The sequence below is a fragment of the Cinclus cinclus genome, chromosome 7 (assembly GCF_963662255.1).
Source record: "Cinclus cinclus chromosome 7, bCinCin1.1, whole genome shotgun sequence".
NCBI lineage: Eukaryota > Metazoa > Chordata > Aves > Passeriformes > Cinclidae > Cinclus > Cinclus cinclus.
In genome coordinates, this window is record NC_085052.1 from 30,765,469 (window position 1) to 30,782,608 (window position 17,140).

Here is a 17,140-nt window from a genome sequence, read left to right on the forward strand (position 1 = left end):
GACATGCTGTTAAGTTTTAGTGGTTTTTTTGATGATGTTGTGTTTCAGTGAAACAAATGAAACCTGGACTTGAGAAGGTGGCACAGTAGTTACCGTTAGGTAGCTAATGAAATACAGAGAAGTGTTGCTTGTCTTTTAATTTAATTATCTGAAGTCTTCTAGGCTATCAGTATGGTTTTCTTGAAGATAATGTGTTGTCTTTGCCTAATCAAGGATAAATGAACAAGAGCCCTTCCTAGAGAACTGAAAGGTCTCCTTTTCAAGTATAATTTGCAGCACTTGGTGGAGGATTAAAGTAATCTAATTAAATGGCCTCATTTAAATTTTGCAGTCACCTAAGAGATGGTAGACAGATGTGAAAAGGGAATTATCCATAAAGCATGCAAGTTAAATTAGCAGCTTTCTAATTTAACTTTTTCAATTTGGAAGATTTCTTCACAAGACTTGCCTTTTTGTTTAAGTTATCTTCTGAGGGATCTGCAGTATGATGCTTGCTGGGAATGAATTCATCAGCATGTTAAAGGCCATTTTTTATTCATGGAGTTACTAAAAAATGGTGTACTTTATTGTACGTAGTTGACATAAAGATGTTTGATGTTGCTATTAAAGCCTGATGATATTTTTCTGTGCAAGGTATGCAGGTGCTCTGTAGGTGAGAAGTCTGACATTAGACACTTCAATCCACATGCAGGCAGGTATCATACATGGGGAGTGAAATGTTCTGCTGGTCCCAGGGGGAAATACCTGTGTCCTTCTTTGCACACCTGGGTGAGGACAGTGTCTCTGGTGTGCAAGAAATCACTCAGTCTTTGCAAAGTCAGGGTCTGTGTATTTCAAAATGGAAATGCACACACCAGTTGCAGAATGTGGATTCTGATGTTTTCACAAGTTAGGAGCCCCTAAATGCCCTGTCTGTAGTACCTTTCTCTTTCTGTCTTTGTAATGTAGATCTGCTTCCAGAAGTACTGCTCTGAGGCATCCTATTCACTGACAAATCCTAAGGGTATTTCAGTTTGTATGAATTCAATGTGACTTCGATTTTATCTTCGATTGTATCACCAAGAAACTAAGTGTTTCTTAGTGAGGTCTTGCAGCTTGGGGAATGACCTGCTTTAGGGTAATGCTTGCTGTGGTTGCACAAGGTACTTTCTGTACTTTGAATAAGTAGAACTTTTGAATTTGCTTACTAACACTGACCTTATGCAACTGTTGGACTGTACTTCGGGTCTTGTAAGTGAATAATATTTTCCAAAATAGACTACAGTCTCCATACAAAGGAAACAATGACTAGGAATCTTGATTTGGGGATATTCATAAGGCCTGGGAACAAAATGTTGTGGTGAGATGCGTGATGAGTGGTTATTTCCTATATTTTAGGCATTGGGGAAACTGAAAATTATCTCAAAAAGTTAGCTTTTAGTCAGATTTTTACATTATAGTTTTTGTAGGTTTATGTTTCTGACCACAAGTTTTTGCTATGTCATATTTGTGGCTTTTTAAAAAATACTATCTTAAGTTTATAGCTTAGTAATTGTAACACAGTTGAAAAGTTCAGTTTGTTGCTGAAAATAGGTAAATGAAAAAAAAAACCAAACAAAATCATCCAACCCCTTCTCAAGTTTATTTTATAGATTACAAAGCAAAAACAAAGGAATGTGGTTTATTTAGAGACTGAAAGTTGGGGGTGGGAGCTGTGATTTGAAGGCCATATTACTGCCAAATAACTGCTGGAACTCTGGAGTTCACAAAATGTGTCTGGGTTGCTTTTTATCAGCGTGGTGCATTTAGGCACAGAAATCTAGGAAGTGTATAGCTACAAATGTATAAAGCTGTGTTTGATGTGTGGTCGATTCAAGTTTAATGTTGTTTTATTTTTCTTTCTTAGATCCAAGCACCCTTTAAGGACCAATGTACCCAATAGCTCATGGAAGAAAAAAATCAAAACAGGACATCGTTGGTTTCCAGGCTACCGAAATATGGAACGAAAACTTTAGGGAGTGTTTTGCACCCCATGCCAAATGGGACGGCTGTGAGCTTAGCAGGGAGTAATGGTGGCAAAAATTTCAGCAAGCATAATGGCACTGTTGGAATGTCTTCCTTTGCTTTCAGCTGGAAAAAATCAAATAAACATCAGCTTAATGATCAGAATGGGAGAGAGACCAACACCAAATGCAACGCTAATGAAAAATTAATCGATTCTGAGAAGTATCCTCAATATCAAGGAGCATTGGGCAATGATGAGCTCAGGGTGGCTTTGAACAGTACAACTTCTGTTGTGTCAAAAGCAGCAAAGCAAACCAATATGTTTGTATCTCCTACTGAGGAATTAAACCCAAAGTCTATACCTGGACTCTCTAGTTCAGCTAAATTCACCAAAGGTACCTTGTCAGGAAGGACATACTCTGGACTCAATGCTCCAAGATCAAATTTAAATGGATTTTGTGGAAATCGGTCGGTGGTAGGTTTGCAGAGACCTAGAGCTAATTCTGGTGCCACAAGGACAAGTTCAGGAGAAAGCCTGGCACAATCTACAGACAATAGCAAGGCTTTTTCCTGTGACAAAATGGTAAGATCACAAAGTTTTTCACATTCCATTCAGAATTCTTTCCTTCCCACTGCATCTCTAACCAGGTCACATTCCTTTAATAAAGCTGTGGATCTTACAAGGCCTTATCATAGTCAAAATCTAGCTGCCAGGACGTCTCAGAGGTCTACTCTGCTGTCAAGAGCTGCGTGTCAGTTGGATGTACCCAATGGAAACGAACCGACGAAGTATGGATTTACCAGACCGTACTCGGCTGTGTCAGCTCCTTGTTCCAAGAAACCCCCGCTGTCAAATGGATCTGGGTCAGCACCTTCCTATGGATACAGATTAAGTCGGCCTCTTCTGCTGAAGCCGACCAGGCAGAGGTTTGCCGGGAATACCGATGTGGATGGCGGCAAATGCGCGGCTGCGGACGCGCGCAGCGTGGAGAACGCGGACGTTTCAGCAAATATCAATAGAGCCCTCGAGAAAAACAGTGTTCTAGAGAGCAGGGCTCAAAGAACACGGCCTGCTGAGGGCCTGCATGAAAGTCTGGGAAAACATGGGTCAAAAGTGATGTGTATGAGCGATGATGGAGATGAAATATCTATATCTTCTTTGTCATCTTCTGAGAAAAATGATTTGAGTGAAGACTTCAGTGATGATTTCATAGATATAGAAGAGGCAAACAGACCTGTACAAGTCCAGCAGGAGAGCTGCCTTCAGGAATTAGAGCGTGGGAGCAGAACGTCCATTGAGCCATTCACATCTCTCAAGGAAGGTGGAGGATCTTGCTGTAATGCTGATGACTGGCTTGATATAAATGTGTCTGGTAAATACCTTTTTTATGTTCTGTTTGAAATTTTAGGTGCTAAATCAAAATTCTGTAAAGGTAATGAAGTTATTTAATATAATTGCCCATTGCTTATGAATTGTTTCAAAATGGAACTGCTCTATACTGGCATATTTGTTTGCTTGTACCTTTTCTGCATTACAATTTTTTTCCCAAGCATGACTTTGAAGAGCTCTTTGTGATAAAAATGAAGGTGACCTCCTTCAAATACATTTGTGATGTGGTTGTGGCATTCCCCATATCCTTGCATTGCCATTCATTTTCTGAGTTGATGACATTTTAAGAAAATTTCACCTCGTGCTCCCTCCACCTCTGTAGGCAGAGAACAGCTGTAGCTGCTTCTAAGTAGTGGAAATAAGTGTAGGATGTGTAGTTGAATTGGATCAGTTATAAACAGGATTGTTACTGGATCTTTTTAGTTTTTTCTGATGCATATTAATTCTTTAAATATTAGTTGAAGACATGAGAAGATGCTTTTGAAGGCCACATTTTCAAATCTTTGATGGGCTTTTCATGATAAAAGCATGTTTGAGAGATGTTCCAATTGAAAGACATAAAAAGTATCCAAAGGAATATATTTTTGGACCCACCTCCTAATATGTTAAAGAGATGCAGATTTATAGAAAGTAACTTCTACAGTGAGTGAATTAGGGCAGTATAAAAGATTAGCAAAGATGTAGGTTGGAAGATTCCTTGACTGTAGCTGCCGACCTAGCCTGAGCTTTTCACCCTTCTGGGATGAGGTAGCAATACTGTAGAAAGCTTTCAAGTATTTCTGTTACAATACAGCTTCAGCAAAGGTAGCACACCAGTAACAGGCATTTAAATGTTTATTTTTTGAGCAGTGGATTGTTTTTGGAGTCTTAACTGATGCTGTTTTCCTTAAGCAGTGGATGACAACAGTGAAAGCACAAAACACACCACTGAGAATGTCATCTCTTCAGAGATGAACTACAGAGCTGGCTCCTCCTTTGAGCTTTCTCCATCTGACAGCTCTGATGGCACATATATGTGGGATGAAGAAGGGCTGGAACCTATAGGAAGTGTCCATCCATGTGGAAGTTACGACTCTTCAGAAATGAACAGCATAGTATGTATCTGTATTCATAACTTGCATTATTATAGTGTATTGAGTTATTGCTTATTAAGTGTATTTTTAAAATGTTAGTGCTTTCTAAAAATGTTATAGCTGTTTCCTCTTTTCTCTGTAGTTCATAGGTCTGTGAAGGTTCTTGTTTAGGAACTCCTGTTTCTGGATAGGTGACATTGATCAGGTTGTTTGCACACTTTTTTTTTTATTTTTCCTTACTCTAAAGTCAGGACAAAACAGGTCCTTCCTTATGCAGTCTCATAGCAGTGCTCACAAAGAATAAAGGAATTTGATTTCTGCAAAGGATAGGTTTAATACATCCTGCTAATCTTTAAACATGGGAGTGAAAAAGCCAGAAAATAGCTGCCTCTGTGGCTTCTTACATCTGTTGTTTCTGTACTGTGTGTGCTCATAGGGCCCGTGTGAGCTGAAGCAGATACTTGTTTTCTCTTCATTCAATCATAACATCTTTGAGGTAGAGAGCTAGCTGTAGCTCACTGTTAGCAGGGCTCTTCATACATCTCCAGTGGGATACACAAATGCAGCACAACCTTTTTCTCACTGCTAAACTCAAACTGGTCTGCAAGAAGCATCAGTAAATATGAGGAGAACGGATAGAGAGTTGTCGCTGTTTTGTGATCCTCCACCTTAGATCAGGTACCCAGCCTTGGAATTTCAGTGGGCCTGAAAAAAATCCCGTCTGTCCTGTTCGTATTCCTTTATCTGCACAGACTTCTGAATTAGCAACTTGAATTTTATTACCATGATATTAGCAATCAGAACATTTGACAAAAGCAATTTGCTTTGATCGATGTGTTGTGCTTCGTGTGTTTAAGGTGTGTTAGGTACAGTAATGTAGATTAGTAATGTAATTATTAGTAATGTAGATACCACTTTCAAACTTGGACCCAGATACGTAATTATATTCTTTGTGTGTAACTAAATATGAATTCATGATACATTTTCAGCTGCTTATGGTATTGTTTGCTGTCCATCTTAAATTATGATGTTGGGATCTAGTGCTTGAAAGAGTTTAGCAGTGGTTATTAGCTTTTTGTGGCAATTGTGACCAGCTTGAAAAAGCTGTTAGAGATTTTTTTGTAGTATGAATTTTGTAACTTTATTAGTGTTTATGGGGAAAACCCAGTTTCGTGGAGGCCATTGCAAAAACAAACACCCTTGTCCCCAGATTCATGCATGCACATGCCAAGAAAAGAGGGAGGTTTTTAAACTTGGTCCTTGGTAAGTTTTTAAGGTTTTATATGTATTTTGATACATATTCTGAAATATAACAAACAAATGGGAGACAGTTCTTTTACTGTGCTTTTGGAGTATATATCTAGGTTTTGATACATGTAGCCCTCATGAATTAATGTGTGCATGGGTATGAGTTGCCACTGAATGGATGTGCTGCTTGACAGAAGCTGTTGTAGGCCATGTGGAACAGAGGTACATTCGAAGCCTTTGATATTCTTGTTCACAGTTTTGGATTATTTCTTTGTTTACTGAAAGTAAAGTTTTTAGAGAGTTTTAAAATGAAAGAAGGTATTTACTAGTTTTTGAGGAAGCGGAGGAAGGAGGAGATTTTAAGACTTGATGTTGAATCTAGAAGATCATGTGTTGTTTCTGCCCATTTTGATTTTTTTATCCTGTTAGTGCTCTTCCAGAATTTTAGTGCTTACTGTACTGTGACTTTTATCTAAATGAGAAAAGCATCAAGGGCATATTTTATTTTTGCAAGGCAGAAACGCATTTTCAGTAGTTTGGGTTTTGAGGGGGAAAAAGTAGCTCTAAAGTGTTGAATTGCCTCTTAGTAGTGCGATTTTTTTTTTCCAGTACTTGTTGGTTTTGGTAGAAATTATGATATAGTTAATTTATTTAGCCTGAACATTAAACAATTGTCTTTTCTAATCGGAAGATGCAGAAGAATTTCTTACGCAGTTTTTCATTCATTCTGAAAAATTGTGCTCTTGAATAGGTTACTGTAAGCTTTTGTTTCGTGTTTTTCCTTTTCTCTGCAAGCAGGGAGTATAAAGACAAAAAAAGTGAAGGCATTTGGAATAATTATTGTGATTAGTCAACACGTCAGATGTTTTGATTGCTGGGAGATACGTGATCAAATTATGCAGTTTCTATCCTCTAGTGTGGTGAGTTAGAAGCAGTTCATATCTGTGTGTCAAAATCCAGTTGATGAGAGTCAGATTTAAGAATTCTGAGTGCTAATGCCAGCTTGCCTGCCCCTTGGATTTAGTATTTCCAGGGCAGTCACCAAAGCAGTAGTTCTGGAGTTCCTGTGGCACCAGGCTGGGGTGAGTAGAAGCAATGTGGCTGAGTAACAATTCAGGGAGCTATTTGCTGAGTAGTTGGTCACGTTTAGTGCTCAGTTTGCCTTTTTCTTCCTCATTTCCATTCTGCTGTTGTTTTGTTAGTCTTTTAAGCTGTATCCTTCTTAGTATCAACAAATGCTGAATGCTTTTCCGAAGAGGTTCTGTAGATGGCAGTGCAGCTCCCATTGGGTGATCTTAGTTTGGACCATCCTTGAACGGGCAGCTTTTGCAAAGGGGAATTTAATGAGCTTCTGAAATGAGAACCAGCATAGGAAGGCAACAGCAGGAACTTGCTGGCCTCTGAACCTCATTGTTTCTTTTTATGGAGCAGAAAAGCTGATATCTTTGCTATTCTCAGTGCATCTTGTTTTTAAAGACATGGGGACAAAGAATAAAATAAATTTGGCCTCTTTCAGTGCAGTTCTTCTGTTCTTTATTACATGAACAGCTGTGAAGAAAATGTGTAATCCAGTGTTGGAGCTTTGAGTCATACAAATCTAAATAATATCATAGGGGGACTTAGAGCTTAGTAGGAAATGTGTGTGGTTTTTGTAAGGATCAAAATATTTTTGTCTAACTGCATAACAGAAAATAACTAATTCCACTATCCCTGTTGCTGTTCCATTTACCCTTTAGAAGTCAACAAATCACTTGGATAAATTTCTAAGTGCTAATTTTTTTTTTTTTTTGGTGCTCTCTGTAGTCTTTTCAACAGCTGGTCTTTGCTGCTGAGCACCAAGTTCAGTTCTGTGTGAGCAGACTGATGCTTAGCAGAGCAGTTGATGGCTCTGTAAATGAGCAGGAAGGGCAGTATTTATCTCTAGGTGTTCTCACTTGATTTTAGCTGTGCTGTTTGGGTTTTAGTTGCTGCCTGTAATACCTGGTTCCTTTACTGCTTCATGGCAGAAAGCTGCTCAGCAGTGCGAGGTACAACCCCTGGTTGTAGTTTAGTCTTGCTAGATTTTTGTTTTCATTCATTTTTGTCTGAAAATACTGTTCAGCATATGTGTAAGCAATGTAGCCTCAAACAGGCATCCTGACTGCAGTCTCATGGCTCCTTTGCTTGCCCTCTCTTGTAGCAGGGTTTGAAGTGTTTTCTCATCTCCAGTGCATTAAGTAGACACATGAGAATCAGAAGCTTTTAGTATGTTTGTTCAGAGGAAAGCTTTGAATGTTTTTGGCAGGTGCAAATCCTTATTTACATTGAGAAGGATAGGTAGTACAGCTGTGATTGCTCTGTGGTATCTGCTTGTTTTTAAAGATGCTACAGTATTCTAGTGCTCAAAGTCTGCAAGAAGTAAAAACTTAAACTGAAAACATTCCAGTAACTTTGGCTTCTTTCTGTAATATTCTTGAGAGAAGAAGTTCTTCCCTTGAGAGGTGATGTGATTTGGGGTTTTTTTTGTTTCTTTTAAAGGAATTTCATTTGGGCCAGTAGGTTTGGACAGGAAGCCTTCAGAGTGTTCCCTGTACTGTCACATTGAGTCCTCTGCTCTTTTTTTCTTGTAGGCTCCAGCAGCAGTGTGAATCTTTACTCTGTGTTAATTTTTCCTGAAGTAAATAAAGCCAGTATTTTTGGGTGTATGCAGAGTGAACATCAATGTAATTATAAGGGCATAGGATTATGGAATAATGATTGAAATCTGGCTTGAAGAGACAGATGGGTTTTAACTGTTTTGCTGAGAATTTAATTGCTCTTGGGATGAAATCTGGGTTTCACTGGGATGAATCAGTTGGACACATGGCCAGAATTTTAGCTGGAGTATGAAATAGTTACTTTCTCTCTTCTTCAGGCAATTTTTAAAATCTTGTAAGATTTCTGTTGTTGTTCCTTGTTCCATTTTTTCCCCTTTGTGACTGTAACTTGGGCAAGGCAGTTCTGAATTAGTTTTTGAGACTTGGCAGAATGCTTTCTGGTTCTTGAAGCATTGGTACTCAGTGAAATATGCTCTACTTAGAGACAATGAACTTGCTAGAATAGAATTTAGTTCAGTTATTAATTTCCTTCAGTAGTTATTTACAAGTAATTTAGTGTCAATTACATTATTTTTTTAAATAATTCACGTCTCAAAATGACTCTATAGTAAGGTTTAAATACCAATCTCATTTCTCACATGAGTAATTTATTAATGTGAATTCAGACTTGTAATGTATGTAGTTCTTATACATTTATTTCCTTAGAGTGTTCTTGTTATTGCCTTCTACCCATCTTCCTGTCTTTGGTTCAACTTTCTTTTCAGGAGGTTCATGCCAAAACCCCAATTCTTGTTCTGTGAGAAGCTGGGCTTTTTAAATGTTGCAATGTTTGGTTACAGAGTTAATGAAAATACAAGTGCAAACAAGCTTAAGATAATGTAAAATGTATGTAATCCTTTCTCAGCACAAACTTTTCTTTTTTTACTATAACTTTCTAAAAGAGTAGTCATGAAATGGGTCCTTCAAGTGCAAGCTAGTTACAAGAAGCACATATTAAAAGCTTTTCATCTAACAAGCCAGTTGAAATTCAGTTCTTTTTTCTCTTTTCTCTTTGTTCTCTTGCAAAGAACAATGAAGATCTTACTCAAATCAGAGAAGAGCATTAAAAAGACATGTATTTCTTGACAGGCTGTACTCAAACAGTGTTGACTTACTGCATTTCCTCCTTTCATAGAATATAAAAGGTGAGGTTAATAAAGAGAATTAATTGCATTTTGTGCTCCCATGATGCTTCCTAAAAGTAATTTGTGTACTTCAGTTGAGCACTTCTTTAAGAAGTATCTGAGTTTGTTCTGTGCCTGAAAGCAAAGGATGATTTCACCTTAGTGCCTTTTTGGCTAAAATTCATTATGACATCAATAAATGCACACTTCAAATTTTGTATGTGGTAGAGATCTTTTAATTATTTTTTTCTTTTTGCTAGTGAATGTGATACAGTGCGAACTGATGACACTTAGATGCCCAATACTCTAGTGAGGATGCAAGGTTGGAAAGAGAGAGAAGACATTATTCTTGTGGTATAATTATTTAATGAAGGATAATTGTTCTGGTCTTGGGAATTTTGTTAAATGCGTGTGTTGGGGTGATTTGAGTTTTGAAGTATCTGTTGCCTTTTTGCTGCCTACCAAGCCTGTAAAACCTCAGAGATTTTAGTCTTTCTTGCAGCTGCCAAGTTTTATCTGGCCACTGTTGTCACCAGGACCATGGAGGAGGAAACTGGGCAACCTGTTCCTGTAGGTGTGTGAGGGGATACCAGGATTTATCAGTGGTCAGAGGAATGAGACTGTGAGAATGTACATGTGACCGTAGTGCCAGTGGAGGGGAGGTGATTTTATCTGCCCAGGAGGTATTCAGGCAAACCAAGGTAAATGAACTTGAGAAGTCTCCTCGTGCAGGCGTGGAGGTTTGTATGGGCAGTGATGGAAGTCCTCAGTGGCAGACAGTCCTCACTGGGTGGGATAAACTGCAGTACAAAGTGTCTGTGAACCTCCTGGGAGTGACTGAGAGCAAACCCAGAGAGAGTCAGGTACTCTTCAATTTGTGTTGTCCCTCCTTCAACGTTTCCTTCCATGCCCAGCATAGTGCAGAGCACCTTTAATGGATAGAGAGCACACTGCACCACTAATGTGGAATGGTAGCATAGAGTTCAGTTTTCTGCTTCTGCTCAGAGAATTTTCATTGTTTACCTTCATCACCGAAGAAATTCTGTCCTGTAGGACAATTTGAATAGCACATTGGTCCTTCACACTCCTTCACCTGAAAACCTGACCTTTGGGTTAGGCCAAATATATCTCTTGGCAAGAGATATCACAATAGCACGGGAAGCCTTCTGTGAGGTTTTAATTTTTACTGATACGTTCTAGAAAATGGCAAGCAATGTGTGAATTTTTACTTGGGATACAGAAAGATTTCTTGGGAATACATTATCTGGGAAGCTGCCATTTCTGTGGTCAAGCTTCCTGCTTAGGTGCATATATAGTGATTCTGGGTTTGAAATCTAATACATGTATCAGCCTTGAAAGCTGTTTTTCATTGGAAGCTGCTTATTGGAAGTTGCTGTAGTTGGTAACCTCTATTTAAGCTCCTAAATTAGTGTCCAGGTTCCAGGCTCTTTTTTTGTCCCAATATCTTCATGTCATGTTCCAGAAGCAGATGAAAATTATTCTGATTTACTTAAATTGTACAGTTCTAACTTCATAGTTTTCATTTTTCCAATAATAAAAGTACAGAAATCTGTGGCATTTGTTTTTCATCTTCTTAATTTCTAAGAAACCTATGCCTAAAAATTTATGTTTGGAATACCACTAGACTGCTTGGTTCTGATTTCAAAGCCTCAAAAGTCAGTGTCATCTTTTTGCCTTTAATCTTCATTATGAACAGATAATATTTGTCAACTTACTGAAGTAATGGTATTACTTTAGTCATATGTATTACTTGAGAGATATGTCCACCATTAAGTTTTTAGTAGAAAACTGCAACTCCTATGAAAACTTCAGTCTGTATTGTTGCCTGTCAATACAGAACTAAGAAGGCAAACTGATTTCAGTGTGTTCTGTCAGCTCCTCTGCCATTCCTTTGGCAGGCAGTTTCCTGCTCATGGCAGAGAAAGGAAATGTCATTAGATTAGAGACTGATTTTAGAGTGAAAATAGCCACCATCTACTGTCCCACCTCTGCTCCAGTCTTCAACTTCAGAGTTAAACTATAACAGCAAAGGGAGGTGGTGAGAAACTGAGTTATTTAATGAGATGGCACTTCTGTCTGTCCTGTGTTATGTAGGTGTCCCTGCTGTCAAACATTATTAGGAAGTTATATGACTGTATTAAAGTTCACAACCTCTTGTGATACTGGTTGGAGAGGCATGACATTTTGTGAACAACCTTTTATAGCAAATTACCTTTTTTCCTTTAGGATGGGAAAGCTTTATATGCCTTTGAGAGATGCATCCTTCAGAACTGGCACAGTAAATTTTCTCATGCTGTTTTGGCTGGAAAAACCAAGGAAGGCAACTTCACTTGTACTTATATGTTCTGTTCATGGCATCCATTAATTGCACCTTTGGATTTGTGTTGTGGAGAGAGGGAAGAGAGCATGGCAGCTGCTGTGATGGTGTGTGAAATATGAGAGCAAACACTGATAGAAGTTAGCACTTGGTTCATTTCCTAGGCTTGTAAGGGACATTTTCTGGATGAGTTGGTAACTGCATATCCATGTGAGCTGGTTCTGAGCTTTTGTGCTCTTGGGTCACGCTGTGGAAATGTATCAGGATAATACAGCATAAATACACTTTAGCAGTAGTGTGGTGAGTGAGGGAATGCTTCCCATGTTGTTAGCAGCTCATGGAGAGATTGATCAAAATGGAATCATCCCAAAGTAGTTTGGAGGTATATGAGGATTGTTTTGGTTTTAGTTAGAAACAAGTATATTAAGCTGGCTGTGTGAGAATAGGACACATTAATGCTGTGTAACATGTCATATTCAGGTTACTCAAGAAGTCTCACTAGGGTAAAATTAAAACTCTTGCACAGAGGAAACAACTGAGCTCCTGGTACAGCCATGCTCATGCTGCTCCTCTGAGGTTATTGTTTGGTTCCTTTCTCAGCTGGGAATTATTCGAAGCATCTATATTTTCCTTGAACTGAACATTGTACATTTAATACAAGTGCAAGTCAGTGGAGTGAGACTCATTCACAATCATTTCTGCCTGTTAAGAGTAGCTGTAGGAATTACACACTGCTTAATAGAGTAAAATGCTCCATTGTTGGTCAGATAAACTGTAAAACAATGCTGAACCTCTGGTATGGGGTAGCCTTTTTGTACAGACTGGAAGCAGTGAGCAGGAAGAACTGCTTTTCCTCCTCCTCTGCTCTTCCTCTGTCACTATTTATGCTCACTGCTGACTGCTTTCTGTGATTGTGCTTAAAAGTAAACAGGAAACTCTTATTTAAATCACCAGCCTATTAAAAAAAAAACCCAAAAAAGGAAATCTTCTTACATTTTGCTGGAATTTTATAGAAAGATGGTTACAATGCTTCTTCCTTTCAGCTTTCCTCCTTGCTGGAGGCTAGGTGGCAGTCAAGGAATGCTGTTTGTGGCAGTGGGTGTAGCTTGGGCCATGTGTTTGAAAGAGCTGTTGTTTATGAATTGGTGATGTCTTAACAGAATGGCTAATATTTCTGGTTTTCCTCTTCTTTCCTTGTGTTATTGAGTTTCGGGTTTTTTACTCAGTCTGACATCTGATTTTATATTAAAAGAAAACAATTAAAACCAGCAAGTACAGATGCTTTATAAAACTTAAGGTAATAATGAATTCCTTTATACCTTCAGTAAAACTAGGTAGAACATACAATGCCTCTACAAAAGTGTTTTCAAGAGCAGGAAATCTTTAAGACCATTCTACTTAACAGTTAAACCAAAAATGTTTTGGATTTTCCAAACCAAGTTCTTGTTACATGTGTTGTCACAGAAACCTTCAGCTACAGTGCATGGGCAAAATTGCAAAATATTTGTACAGCTGTTTGGCCTAATTATCTTAATGTGACTTGTACAGTGTTACTCATTTGCCATCCTGTCTTTGGTAACCTGCAGAGTTCTATCCCACCTCTTCCCTCGATGGTTTTCTGTTTCAAGGACTTCATTTACAGTGGGTTTTTCTCTCCAGCCCTATAGTATAGTATGTGCTTTTCCCCTGTCTGCGTTTCCTGCCTTCACTTAGAGTTCTGTTCAGTTCCTGTAAAATGTTGCCTTTTTGGAGACTTCCTATTTGTTTATCTTGATCTCAGGTGTTGTCAAATGCTGAAAATAGCATTGAGAAAGACCCTGGAGTTTTCCTTCTTTTCTCCTTTCAGCCTTGACTTGTGTTTAATTTTGGTGGCTGTCCTTAAGCTGCCCCTCAGATAGCTGATTTACCCAGTCTGTTTTGTGTTTGTTTTTAAAAGTCTCTTCCTTTTTTTCATTCCTCAAGCACCTGAAATGATGGTTTGTTAGTTTCTGTGCTACTCTCAAATGCTTCACTTGAGTTTTTTGGTAAGATGCTCCTGTAGTTCTCTCCCTTTACCCTTTACACTTAGCTTCTGCTGTTTCATCCTCATCAAAAGCAAAACCTAAGTCACTAGGTCAGTAATAAAAACAATTAGTTACTTTCTTTTAGCTGTCTGCTTCCTAAAGGTGGAACAAGTGAATGAGGTCTGAGATTGTGAGTTATGGAAACAGGTGAAATGTTGTCCTAATACTCACCTCCAGACTCCCTCAGAGAATTGGCTTTTCCTGCAAAATGTCCTAACCTGGCATTGGTACTTTGAGCTCAGACTCTTCTCAGTTCTGGTAACAGTCTCTGAAATTAGTTGTTTGAGGGCTTTGCATTTCTGCACTAACCTCAATGCCGGACTTAGTTTTTTGTTTTTGTTTTTTTTTTAATTCCACTGTAATATACATTGTGTTATAAACTTCCACTGGTCAACATTTTTATGTTTAGTCTGGAGAAAATAAAAATATCTGTCTTCTATTTTTAGCACTTTATGCTTTACTTTGGTTGCATTATAGCCTTACCATGCTCAGTGCAAGAAGTGGGAAAGCTGAGAATCAGCTGTTGTGGGCAAGCTGTTGGTGTGTGCTTGCTGAACCTGTGGTAAAACACAGCATCTGAGGATAATCACTCCAGAAAGGATTTGCAGAACACTGAAGTGAACTTGCTGAAAGTGGTGTGACACACATGTGGTGTTTCTTGCCCTTTTAGCCTTTTCCCTTCTCCTTATGCAGTATGGGGGTTCCCTGCTATTGGGGTGCTCCAGTTACTCAGTTCTTACACCAGGACTCTCAGATCATCCATCTCACCTCATGCTTTCCCTGTTCTATTGCAGGAAGCCAGCAAAGCACCACTGCCCGTGTCCAGTGGAAGAACTTTGTGGAGAGAGAGCTTGGGTACTGCACTGTAGTTGGACCTGGGATTTCACAGTCCCAAACTCAATCTCTTCCTAGGTTGTACCAGCTTGAAAATCTAGTGCTGAATCAGCCTTATGAAAATTATACCCCTTTTAATATGCATTACTCTTTTCACCTATACAAATAGAAAGGGATTCTTCTTTTTCTCTAACTTGTAGTAATTGGTGTAACATGTAATTTTCTGTAGGGTTGGAGCTGATGCAGTTTGAAAGAATTTTTTTATATCCTGTCCTGTTTGAGCTCATTGCCCTGAATCACTTCATGATGCTAATTGCTGTTAAGCACACATTATTAACTATGTTATTCCCATGTAATTACCTGCAGTTCCTTATGCAGTGGATAGAATAACAATGGAAGTGTCTGATTTTATTTTTTTACTGCACTAATGTGCTGATGAAACTTGTACTTTATCTTATGGCTATTTCAAGATGACATGGCTGACATCTATTTGTATATTGTGTTTCCCAAGTAGCTCAGAGGGGGAAATACTCAAAGTGCATTCACACATGGCCCAGTGATTACAGAGTCTTGGTATTTGCAGTTGTGGGGCTTTTTTTTGTACCATGGAGTTTCCTTTCCTCAGTGTGGTGAAGAATGTGTAATTAGGGAAGCATAATGAAATGTGCTGTTGACAGGAAACTATGTCTGGAATCTCAAATACTGACCTTCTGCGACACCATTAGACTTCCAAAGTTCTGATTCAAAGACAGTAAGGTGGCATATCTACATTTGTTAGTAAACATTCTGGCATATTGTGCTTTTATACTGTGCATTTTTAAATGCATTTGCACAGCGATGGTAAAGCTTCTCCACTTTCTTTTGTGTTTGTGGCCACTTTTTCATTTTTTTTTTTGTAATGCTCATTAAAGTTCTTGCAGTAGAAGAAAGTAATGCTTGTTCACACTAATTTGGAAGATGAAAGCATGGCATAGAAATAATTTATTAAATAGCAAACCGAAACTGCCTCTCAAGCATGCCTGTATTTTGCAGAATTGTTTGAAATAATATGCATTAGTTTAAAAACACCTAGTTCCTGGAAAAATGTAAATGGTAGCAAAAGTAGCAAAAATATACAGGCATTTTGTTGTCCCAAATCTGAAATCCATGTTTCCTTTAAATGGCTTCCATTTTTTGTGAAGCTTTTCCATAGTTGGGTTTATTATTTTATTCCCAATGCCTTGCTGTGTAGGTTTTCCTGATATTTTTTTTTTCCCTGAAAATGCATAGAATGCTATTTGTGAACAAAGCAATTCAGAGAGGACTTTGAAATATGACAAAAACAGGTGATTTTTGTCCCAAGTATTCCATCTTTCCTTGATAATTGCTCATATTTTACAAAGTGCATGTTAACTATTTTCATCTCGTGCTCTCCCTCCTAAGTCAGTAAATCACTTGTAAAATGTTTAATGTTCTTTGTCACAACCCAATCCCCCCCCCCCCCCCCCCCCCCAAAATCTTGAAATATACTTAGCTCTTGTCACCATTTATAATATAATACAGTAGTGCTTTGTGAATGCTGTAGGAAGGCTGCTGAAGAGCAGCTGGAGCAACTTTCAGACAAATGCCTCTTGAAGGTCTTCCTTTTCACCTGTGCATCTGTGACAAAGCAAATCTAACAAATGATAGCCAGCAAAGGGGTGGCTTTGTAAGGGAATATTGTTGTGCATTATGTTCATAGCCTGAATGCCAGTATTCATTTAAGTATTTAATGATCATGTTACTATGACAAATAATTAAAAACACTTATTTGACTTAATATTTGGTAAATTATTCAATGTTGGTGCCAGGCATCACCTTTAGGGGTGGCTGATAGACCTAAGAAAAAGCTGTGTTTCTGCCATGAGGAAGGAGGCCAGTGTGAAGTGCCTGAGTCTGGTCTCAGGCCTTAAAAGCATGACTTTTACTGGGAACTCAGGAGCTGGAGCTGGGTATCTGTAGGAGTTTCCTCAGGCCTGCTTTGTGTGATAGTCCCTTGGTGTTAATGGGTCTGGTTTTCTTGGAGTAGTGGAGTGAAAGGGTGTCTGGGTGTTGTGCCCAGGCTGCTGTGGCTGTCCAGTGTCTGACTGTGCTGTGAGCTGGGTGTTCACAGCCTTGACCTCAGTTGCTCCTCTTGGTTTTCTTAAAGCAAGAGGGGTCATTCTCTGTCTTTTTAACACTGACTGGGCTTGCTTAAAATGTGAAGTATTGCAGTTCTTTAATATATCTGACTATATTTAATGTGTTTAATTCATTTAGCACTAACACTTCATAGCTTTTTTATTGTGCATCAGCATACCCATGCAATGTAATGGTTTGTTAGTCCCTTTAGGACCAGCTTTACATGTACCACAATCTGAAAGGCAAAAAGAAGCAGAGTTTGGTGCCCATAAAAGTGTGTTTGAAGCTTTGTTGTCCCAAAAAGTCAAGATAACACAGGTTTCCCCCACTTCT

At 38.6% G+C, this 17,140-nt stretch overlaps 1 protein-coding gene across 3 annotated transcripts in view; it reads left to right on the plus strand.

Annotated features, from left to right (window-relative positions):
- The first annotated feature begins 1,924 nt into the window (after positions 1-1,924).
- The window catches only part of CCSER2 (coiled-coil serine rich protein 2), a 44,794-nt gene continuing 29,578 nt past the window's right edge, over positions 1,925-17,140 (plus strand). For all 3 annotated transcript variants that reach the window (XM_062496329.1, XM_062496330.1, XM_062496331.1), the window contains exons 1-2: positions 1,925-3,356; positions 4,265-4,467. In XM_062496329.1, the coding sequence (XP_062352313.1) occupies positions 1,925-3,356; positions 4,265-4,467 (1,635 nt within the window). The remainder of the gene's footprint in view (positions 3,357-4,264; positions 4,468-17,140) is intronic.